Genomic DNA, 11,351 nt, shown 5'->3' with positions numbered 1-11,351 from the left:
ACTGGAAATTTTTAAGAAAATGTTGGATAGCCATTTGTCTGAAATGGTGTAGGGTTTCCTGCCTGGGCAGGGGCTTGAATTAGAAGACCTCCAAGGTCCCTTCCAACTCTGATATTATTATTATTATTATAAATATGACCCTGCACAGAGCCCCACCATGATCCCAAGTGAGAGTTGTTATTTAATAGTGGGTCATCCACCATCTCCAGAATCTGCATCCATTTGAATACTCGTCCTCGTTGTTCCCTGCCCCACTTAGAAAGACATCTGCCTCCTTCCTGTCTTTTTCCCTTTAAGGACATTTCAAGCTGTAACTTGAGAAGTCAAGGGATGCAAGAGAAAGTTTAGCTAACTTGGCTTAGAGGCTGCTCCCGCCTCCCTCCGCCATCCTCTCTATACAAACAGCATCTACGCCACGTCACCCAGTGTCTGCACTGAGGCTGTTCACTAACGTTCTTCCATTACTTGGTCGCGAGGAGCTGATCAGTTTCAGAGAAGGCAGAAACTTTCTAGAGAAGAAGTGTAAAAGTAATTTCTTTTGCTCTGTGCAGAGTACAACCAAGTTTTAATTTCAAACTTCCATGCACAGTATTTCTGAAGATTTCTGCTGTGAGAGAATTCTTCACCTAGAAACAGGCATAGCCAAAGAAATTTAATGAAAAGGAATCATTAAGCAGGAAGCTGACAAAGAGGAGGAGGAGCACCTTTTCCCAAGCTTTGAGTGTGAAGAATCGGCATCTTCCTTTTCAATTTACATTAACTTGCTTTTCTTCAGATTCCTGTAGGGACATTCTTGGGCGATCATGAATGTATTTCGGATCCTTGGAGATGTCTCTCATCTCTTAGCTATGATCATTTTGATAGTGAAAATATGGAGATCAAAATCATGTTCTGGTAGGTATTATTATTATTATTATTATCATCATTATTATTCTCTTCTCTATCTTGCTGAAACTGATGAGAAAGCCATATAGAATGACAGGCCAGCCAGAAATTTGTTATTTGAACACAAATGGACCACAGTGTCAGATTTTGGGATTTAGCCTTAGACTGCTGGGGTCACATTCATCCTAGATGTGTAGCAATGTTATAATAAAGTATAGAGGAATAAATATGAAATAAGGAATATGGGAAGGAAATCAGAAAGTGAGTTATTCAGCTCAGCACCACTTAGTAATTCCTTGAACAAAACTAAATTTCTTCCTATCCCAATGTAGATAGAAGTTTTTATTGCAGCGGAGGAGGCAGCAAGAAAATACATTTAATCCAATTTAGAGGACTAGGAAACTTTAGACTTAGTCAAGAGCCTTTATAGCCTAAGGCAAGAAAAAAGATGGCATCCCTTCTGTCTACCAGTGTTAGGGCCAGAACCAACGGGAGGATCAGCTCACAAAGTTGTGTTCCAACATGCTTACCAGCAGCCGCTACCTAGCCAAGGGAATGCAGGGAAGGCAGAATAGCTCCCCACCTGCTCACCTTTCTGAGTCTTGCCCTCGTCCCCTGGTTTCCAGAGTGTTTGCAACTTGAGGCATAAATCTTACTACCATAGCAACACACACTTTTTTTTTGACATTTGGTATGGAGCCGAGATAGATTTGGAGTTTTTATATTTTTTGACGAATTATCTTGAGTTTAGATAGCAACCATAAAGATTTTTAATTACAATCCATTTTAACAATATCATCTTTATTAGTCTAGATAAAAAATGTTAAATTTCAGACACTGAAGCCTAAGCGTATTCCTGAAAGAAGTTTCTAAGACTCCAACTTCATATCGGTTACCTTTTTTGATTTCTTCTCACCTGTTACATCCTTTGCCACAAAAAGTATTTCCTAGACCAGGGGTCTCCAACCTTGGCAACTTTAAGACTTGTGGGCTTCAGTTCCCAGAGTTCCTCAGCCAGCTTTGCTTTGCTGGCTGAGAAACTCTGGGAGTTGAGGTCCACAAGTCTTAAAGTTGCCAAGGTTGGAGTCCCCTGTCCTAGACCTTGGAAAAAACCTTTCTATGCCCAGCTTCCCATTTGCAAACCCATCCCACACTATCACACCAGTCTCCTTTCTGATTCTGAGTATGAAATATCTCTTTAGAAGAAGTGGTGCTATGAAGTTATATAATGCAAACATTGTATAGTTTCTGGTGTTGATATGTATTCATCTGATAAAAAATACTACAGGTTGTTAAATAAGCAGAGATAATTATTTCTCAGTACATATATTATTTTTATAGAGCCTACTTGTCCCCATAGAGTCATCATTGTCGAAAAAAATGGCACTGGTAAACTGGAATATTCATCTTTAATTTCTTCCACGTAAAGACCATCTCTATGAAATTTAGAATGTTTGCAGCTGCAGACAAGGATTATTCCAGATTCATGTATCAGCAGTAACCAATTTCCACCAATATCCATGCAGTTCTTCTCTAATTGTCTGTCTCCCCCATCCTCCCCCAGCTTTTGTTTGATGGATTTCAGAAATTACCATAAATGTAGTATTGAAGTGGTGAATTTCTAGTGTTTTGTAACATCCCCACCTCCGCTTTGGATGGCAAAGATGGAGGACCAGGTGTGATGTTTCCCCAAGTTCAATAACTAGAATGTCTGTGTTGTCAAAGACCCAGAGATAACCTGTGACACATTTTCTCTTTAAAATACAACAGTACGTACAAGCTTGGATTAAGCGTTAGTATTCGTCTTGTTTTTGTATTTCCCTGTTGCCCTCTCAAACCCCACCCCCCCATTCAGGTGTCTTCTTTTAATTTTTAAAAAGTTAAGACCTTCACAGTTGTGTTTGAGCCAAAACAACAGGAAAGAAACTCCAATAAGATCCAAACAGATCACCAGAATAACGAGAGAGAGAGAGAGAGAGAGAGAGAGAGAGAGAGAGAATCATGTGGCAACTTAAAGTATAAGAGATTGCTTGTAGACCTAAGCTGTACAATAAATAAGTTGACCTTGGACATTTGTAAGAACTTTTTTATGTTCTAGCTCTGTATTTTCAAACTTTGAGACTTTAAGATGTGTGAATTTCAATTCCCCATTTCCTGATATTGGAAAACACTGCTCTAGCTCATAAAATGATTGTTTCTCAGAGACTGAGTCTACTCTTTTCTATGTTCTACAACAGGTTGGCTTTCCTTTCCTGTTTTGCTTATATTGTTATTTGCAATCATTTTATGCCAGGGCTTTTTTGAAGCTACTAGCCAATTTCAAATTGTATTCCAAAAGAGAATATAGTCAGAGTAGCAATCAAAAGGCAAAAAACCCTTTTCCCCAGAAGTATTCCAGAATCTCTCTTTTCCCATCCTATGTGCTGAACATTTTATGAAGTCTGAGAAAGAATATCCAAGGAGGGTTAACAAATTAGCGGATGATCGGGTGGAGTTAGTTCCACTAATGAATAAAGCCAGATGTAGTGCTAGTGTCCTTTCCAGCTCGCTCGCTCTCTCTTCACCTCTCTTACACACACAAATCCATGCACAAAAGAGAAGTCCTTGCCACATAAATGAGCTAATGGGACTGCAACATTCTGATGCTGGTATTGTTGACAGTTGTACAGGAGAATAATAGAGGTATATGCTCAACTCAGCTGTATAAATACATTTAGAAACTGATTTCACTGTTATTGAATTTAGTGTGGCTTACTCCACAAATTAAGTGTCCTCTATGTTGTAAGCTTTTCTTTCCTCCAGGGGGATTGGATGAATAGAAAGGGGGGTGGAGAGAAATTAATGGGACTTTCCATTAATTTTATAGTGAATGTCTATGGAGATTCTCAGTCATCCAGGTCATGGTTGTCCCAAAGGTGCTTTTTCAAGAGGCAACTGGACTTTCTTGTTTTTCTTTGAAGACGTTTTACTTCTCATCCAAGGAGCTCTGACTGTCAGAGGTGAAGGAGCTTCTCGGATGAGAAGCAAAACATCTTCAAAGAAAAACAAGAAAGTCCAGTTGCCTCTTGAAAAAGCACCTTTGAAACGTTCAGAATGAATAGTAAAACAATCCTGTGGACCTCAGTTGGGCTGAGACTAAAAATTATAGGCACAATTTTAAGGTATACTTTCTAATAGATACTAAAGTGCTGTATCTCCTTGTACAATTTGGTTGCAATCGACCCAAAGATGAAAATTTTGTAACCGATTGGGGTGGATTACAACCAATGTTCAAATGTTCTTCATCAGCCCCAGAGTGACAGTGTGAGAAATGTAGAAAAAATAGAACCTGTCAGCCAGTTGAATGATTGAATTACAATGTCTGAAAATTTGTCTTCAACTTGCTGATTCATCCATCCACGCTTTTTCTCTTTTATAAATAGAATTTGGTTTTGGAAATAACAAATGTACAAGATTTTGGATCACTGGAATTATCCAATGATTCCCTTCTCAGACAGAATAGAAGCATTTGACATCTTGAGTGTATTTATATGTGAATGAGAATTGGAGAGGTACATACAAAAAAGAGACACTCTATAGACAAATCAGGCATGCTTCTTCGTTCCTTCCTCCTTACAATTGCATACTATTCCATTGTGACAAAAGACCATATGCACAGGAGATATGCTTTGGATAAACATTAACTTTTAAATTATCCTTATACAATTCCTACCCTCCCAAAATAAGGCAGCGTGGTTCAATTATTTCAACATATTGTATATAAAGTATAACTGCTTTTGAAAACTTCCCAGAAATCATTGCTCCAAAGCAAGACTAAGGGATTAACTTTCTCAGCTCTTACTTGACCATTCTTCTGTCTTTAAAAAAGATTGCTAATACCAGTCTGTTTGTAGTAAAAACTGGCTAAGTGTTACTGAGATTTTATGGGACAATCACTAGTCTTAATAGCTTCTACTGTGTCTTATACTTCTAAAAAAAGGAGGTGATTCTAATATTTATTTTCAGCTACTTTAATTCATTTGTATCAAGCTTTGTTTGATGTTACTGCCTTTAGGTAGACATTAGTCTAAAGTTTTTAAATAAATTATTTTGGTGATTTTTTCCTCTTAAAATATTTTTATATCTATACTGTATAGATTTCTATGTAGATATCTTTAAACTAGAGATGAGCTGTTGGTTTGAGCTCCAAGTTTGGCAATTTGATTGGAAATGTTTCGTCACCGAGGCGATATCGTCAGTGCGTTTTGACTCAAAACAACTCAAAACGCACTGACAATGTCTCCTCGAATGGCGACGAAACATTTGCAACCAAATTACTAAGCTCAGAGCTCAAACTGACAGCCTAACTGCCAACCTGAGCTACTAATATTCAAACACATTTAAACTGGAGATCCACAAATACACACACAATATTCCATTAGTGAATCACATTGTTATTTATGAAAGCCATTTGAACAAACAAAAAATGCCTTAATTTTTTTGAGCAGGGCTGCCAGATCTGGAATGTAAACATCTGGGTGACCAGTAGAGGAGTTTGTAATCCCAGAAGTTCCATTTCTGAGAGAAAATGCTAATTCCAGGTTACAAAGAAAAGTTTCCTCTGAATTCTAAAGGCCTCAACAATAAGCTTCCGAACTTTGCAAAAAGAACTGTTTTCCTACTGTCATGCGTTCATTCAGCCAAAACAGCTTTTTTTGGGGGGGATGGGGGTTTGTTTTAAAGGAACTTTTGCAATTGCAACCATTAGACAAAATAGAATAGAATGTGTGAAACTGGGAGGCCTGGGCTAGACTACTCAACTGCCTGACTGAATGTCCAGTACTGTCTCTTTCCATGACAGAAGCTGGTACTTTGATCTCAGAGGATTCTCTTGGGCGGTTGTGGCTTCAGGTATCAGTTGCTGCCTCCCGCAGCCAACTAAGTAATCTGCATCTTTAGGCTTAAAGCCTCAAACAGCCTTTCTTTGGTTTCTTTTATATTTGTTGTTCATATCTCATGATGTGCAGGTATTTCAGGAAAGAGTCAGATCCTCTTTGCACTTGTTTTCACAAGCCGTTACCTTGACCTCTTCACAACCTTCATCTCCTTTTACAATACCATCATGAAGGTAAGAAAACTGGAGAAAAAAAGTAGTTGATTCATTCATTGAGTAATTCAGATGTTTTAAGTCATGCAATTTTTTAAGTGTAGCCCATTTTGAGTAAGGAATAGCTAAATAATTCCTCCTCCCACTTCCAAATTAAGACACTGTAATTTTAGATTATTCATCTACAGGTAGTCCTTGACTTACAACAGTTTGTTTAGTGACAATTCAGTTACAATGGCACTGAAAAAAGTGATTTACGACTGTTTTTCACACTTATAACTGTTGCAGCATCTCCAAGGTCATATGATCAAAATGATCAAAATTCAGATGCTTGGCAGTGTCCTGGAGTCATGCAATCACTTTTTGTAATTTTCTAATAAGCAAAGTCAATGGGTGAGCCAGATTCACTTTTTCTAACTTAACAACTGCAATTAAACAATTAAACACCCAGGCAGCCAAAGGCTCAGTACCATAGATGTTTTTGTTTTCTCCAGCTGTTCATATCCCATCCCAGTGGGATTAAAATGGGAAGCTGCAAGTTATTTCTATGTTCCTATTGTCAAATTTACCAGTTGAGCCTGCCCCCAAGCTTCCAAAAGTTCAGATATGTTAAAGTCCCCATATCCTTAATTTCTCTACAAACTTATAAAACTCACAAAATACACTGAAATGCTTTCCTGCGTGAATAGATATATATAAAAAAGACTGAAAAGAAGACAAGCTTCATATTCAGGAAGCAGCTAGTGTGATGCAGAAATTCCCATTTCCATGGCAATAATGAAAGAGCAGCAAGGTGTACCTTTCTCTTAGCAATGCTGATTAAGCCACCTGCATCCTAGGACTAATCTTCACTGAGATTTTTTAAAAATGCTACTTTCCTCCCATTGCAATACACAGAGCATGCATGATGGCATGAAAGCAGTCATTAATATTCAGGGGCTTTGGGCTGGATCGAAAATTATACAGAATTAAAACTATAACTTAAGAGGGACACGGTGGCTCAGGGGCTAAGACAGCTGAGCTTGTTGACTGAAAGGTCGGCAGTTCAGCAGTTCAAATCCCTAGTGCTGCCGTGTAACGGGGTGAGCTCCCGTTACTAGTCCCAGCTTCTGCCAACCTAGCAGTTTCGAAAGCACATAAAAATGCAAGTAGAAAAAATAGGGACCACCTTTGGTGGGAAGGTAACAGCGTTCCATGCGCCTTTGGCGTTTAGTTATGCCGGCCACATGACCACGGAGACGTCTTCCGACAGCGCTGGCTCTTCGGCTTTGAAATGGAAATGAGCACTGCCCCCTAGAGTCGGCAACAACTAGCACGTTTGTGCGAGGGGAACCTTTACCTTTTAAAACTATAACTTACTGTGAAAAAGCCATTAAGTAGTACTATCATTTAACGTCCAACTCATAACATGGCATTCCTGTTATGAAGTATAAAGAATGGACTCTGCACGAGAGAGATTGACACATTTCAAAAGTGTTGGAGGAGGCTGTTTATTCAACAGCCATGAAAACCATCTATTCAGTACTAGAAAAAATCAAGCCAAACTGGAAATAAGAATCAAGAAACAAAAACATCATATTTCAAATCCACATGAATTATAAGGACTGATGAATTTCTGAAAAAGATGATACCATTCTATCCACCGCTAAGCAAGGTAGATAGAAGCTCAAGAAGACAATACATGAGGTGCATCGCTGGGGTACTGCAAATTACATGTCAGGCTTCTGACAGATGTCGTAATTAAATCATGAGTCGACGACATAAATATATCTGCAATAATTAGGTAATACCTGTTATAGCAGAACTTGCTTCTGTGCTATAAAGCATTGCTCCATTTGCTTGACTAGAAAACCTATAGAAAGTTATTTCTCTTGACTGTTAAATAATTTTAAGTAAAGATGGGGAAAACCAGGTTACTCTGTGGTAACATAATAGTCAAGAAGAAACTTCAAGATTAACTTACTTCATTGGGCCAAAAAGCTTTCTGGAACTGCAGCTGATCATCAGATGGTAAATCTTGGAGGTTCTACCAGTCCGTGTCCAGTCCACTGATTAGTATCTCTAATCAAATATGAAAAGCTGTCCTTGAACAGAAAGATCTAAGTAGTAGCATAAATGATTTCTATTTCTCTATAGGTTATTTTCTTATTGTGTGCCTATGTTACCGTGTACTTGATCTATGGAAAGTTCCGGAAAACTTTTGACAGTGAACAAGATTCTTTCCGTCTTGAGTTCCTTTTGGTTCCTGTCACAGGTCTCTCATTTTTAGAAAACTACAAATTCACTCCTTTAGAGGTAAGATATTTGCTTCTGCTTAGGTACAATGTCTGTATTTTTGTGAGCTCAGCTTTCTGAAACTACTTATTAAATAGCTTATACATATTTGTAGCATTTTGTGTCAATGTTTTGGATATTTATTTTGGATTTACTGTTCTTCCTCAGATACTATGGACTTTCTCAATCTATCTAGAATCCGTGGCTATCCTTCCACAACTCTTTATGATTAGCAAAACTGGAGAAGCTGAGACAATCACAACACATTATCTTTTCTTCTTGGGCCTTTATCGGAAAACTTTTGACAGTGAACAGGATTCTTTCCGTCTCGAGTTCCTTTTGGTTCCTGTCACAGGTCTCTCATTTTTAGAAAACTACAAATTCACTCCTTTAGAGGTAAGATATTTGCTTCTGCTTAAGTACAATGATGTCTATATTTTTGTGAGCTCAGCTTTCTGAAACTACTTATTAAATAGCTTATACATATTTGTAGCATTTTGTGTCAATGTTTTGGATATTTATTTTGGATTTACTGTTCTTCCTCAGATACTATGGACTTTCTCAATCTATCTAGAATCCGTGGCTATCCTTCCACAACTCTTTATGATTAGCAAAACTGGAGAAGCTGAGACAATCACAACACATTATCTTTTCTTCTTGGGCCTTTATCGTGCGCTTTATCTTGCCAACTGGATCTGGCGTTATTACACAGAAAGCTTCTTTGATCAAATTGCTGTTGTTTCTGGAGTAGTACAGACAATCTTCTATTGTGATTTTTTTTATCTCTATGTCACCAAAGGTAAGAATCACCAAAAGATTAAGAAAAAATGGATTGTGACATGCTATCTCCTGTGGAATGAGTCACAGGTTTGGGTTATTTCTTGGATTATGAGCAATTTAAGAACAGGGTTCTAGAATTCCTAGGCCAACTTTGGACACCATTCCTGCCTTGGGAGAATACTGTGAAAACCTGTTTCCGCTGGGCCTAAGCACAAACACAGCAGGCTCTGCTTCCAAACTTGAATACCATTTCCCCCCAAAAGCTTCCTTCGAGACAGCTGTCAATCACAGTGATTTTGTTTTTGATTATTTGTTTTCTTTATGAGGGAAATCATAGTTTGTGGACCTAGAAGCTTTCCCATCACCTTAGTTGTACTTTTTCATTCATAACTTTTAACAAAAATAATGCACATGCAAGATTTTGGAGGAAATATCCATAGACATGTTTTATAAATCACAAACAGAAATAAAAAGTATTCTAACTTCTAATTATATTGTGTTGTTCCCCACCCCAATCTTTGCATTCTAGGATTAATAGATATTACTGAATTTGAGTAGTAATGTGGAAAAAAATTCATCTTAGCACTTTGTATAGAAGTCAATGTACTTTCTTGTACTAAAGACACCATTAAATGTTCTTTATATAGCATAAAAATATGGAAACTAAAAGGCCATTGCTTTCTACTATTGAGCTATTTTTTCCTCCTCTTCTTTTAGTACTAAAAGGGAAGAAACTGAGTCTTCCAATGCCTATATGAAGATGTGCACAATGGAAGAAAGCAGACGAAGTCCCTGTTTCAGGATTCAAGACTCTTTTGCCATGTCACTATTTGAATTCAGAGCATATGTCTTTTTCTTTACATTTCGATTAGAAAACATGATTGCACCAAAGGGACTTGGTCTAAGTAACTAGCATTTCAGAGCATTATTTAGCATGGAAGATGAGTCATCTGCAGTATTTTTGTAAAGAAGTGTTCCTTCAAAACTGAAGAAACCACATTATGATTTAACCATTGTATCCTCTATAATGGCTACATCCTTTCCTAAAAAGTTCACACCAAATTTCAAATAATTATAAAGATTAAAACAGCTGTGACCTAACACTCTTTCCTAAACTATCAACGTTCCCTCAAGGGATTAGAGAAAACATTTTTAAATATTCAACTGTATTTTTAAATTAAAAAAACAAGATTTCTGAATTTTATTGACAACAGTGTTTTTATTCATACCTACAAAAGAAAACAAGATGGTATCAAAAGGACAATTTACAAACTAATCGTAACATAGCTTTTTAATATACTGTGCCTGAACATCACAGAGCTATGAATCTCTTCTTTTCAAGTCTTTATTCACAGAACAGGAATGTGTTCAAATACCAATATGGGGGAAAAACAGTCCCCAATGATTCAACCTAAGAAGCCTGCAGGGTTTTAAGAGTCTGTATCTTTTAACTAAATAAAGCCTACACAATGACTTTTGTAAAAGGGAATATAAGCTGGATATTGGTATATTTACTGAGCAAATATTATTACCAATTGGCCACATTTTTAATCTGATAAGTGGAAACAAGCTGTACATGTCAGAGTTCAATTATTTGTTAATGCTCAGTCTGAGCACAACACACACCAAGCTGTAACTATGTTCAAGCTATAGTACAACACTGTAAGGTCCTAATACAATTTTCTGTTGGCAAAGATGAAAACCAAATCCCGGCCCCCAGGCCTGTAGGTTTATTTCTGCATGAACAGCAGCTCCATGATGGTTTTATTAAGAAAGAAAATACAAACCAGACAGTGTTCAGTGAATGAATGTTCATTTCTAATATTTTCAATGAAGATAACTGCCAAATATATATCTTAATTACGATTATGGAAACCAAACTGAGAAAGAGGATTTTAACTAGCAAGCCTTTATTGTACAAGGTCTGTACCAACAACCTACCTGTATGATGTGCAGACACACAAGTGGTTATTATTTCTCCAGCCTGCTCTTATTGAGAAACATGTAGTTAAATCCCATTTTTATAAATCAAACCCACATTGCTATAAATAACTCGGTTGTTTTTCCCAAAACTGGAAAAAAAGGAAAAAAAGAAAAACCCCACAGATTCTGTCTCTTAGGACAGAAGAGATTTTCCTGCCATGTTTATCAGGACATAACAGGTGAAACCAACTACTATCAACTTTCTCCTGCTAGTTACAAGACAGAAACTTTAACATTTGAATAATCCCATCCCACCCTCCCCACTCCCCAACTTTAAACCTTTCTCAGACTGGGGAAAAAAACAAAATGAAAGTATTTACTAAAGTTCTCTCTCTTCCTAAAA

General features: G+C 37.3%; 1 protein-coding gene across 1 annotated transcript; it reads left to right on the top strand.

Moving 5' to 3' along the window:
* Window positions 1-400: 400 nt before the first annotated feature.
* KDELR3 (KDEL endoplasmic reticulum protein retention receptor 3) lies at window positions 401-10,194 on the top strand. Its single transcript, XM_058190054.1, has 5 exons — window positions 401-894; window positions 5,892-5,992; window positions 8,108-8,266; window positions 8,792-9,044; window positions 9,743-10,194. The coding sequence occupies exons 1-5, from the start codon at window positions 804-806 to the stop codon at window positions 9,781-9,783; spliced, it is 645 nt and encodes a 214-aa protein (XP_058046037.1). The 5' UTR covers window positions 401-803; the 3' UTR covers window positions 9,784-10,194.
* Window positions 10,195-11,351: the final 1,157 nt, after the last annotated feature.

This window comes from Ahaetulla prasina, chromosome 7, assembly GCF_028640845.1.
Source record: "Ahaetulla prasina isolate Xishuangbanna chromosome 7, ASM2864084v1, whole genome shotgun sequence".
NCBI classification, from domain to species: domain Eukaryota; kingdom Metazoa; phylum Chordata; class Lepidosauria; order Squamata; family Colubridae; genus Ahaetulla; species Ahaetulla prasina.
Note: the sequence above shows the minus strand (reverse complement) of the source record. Positions and strands in the feature narration are given on the sequence as shown.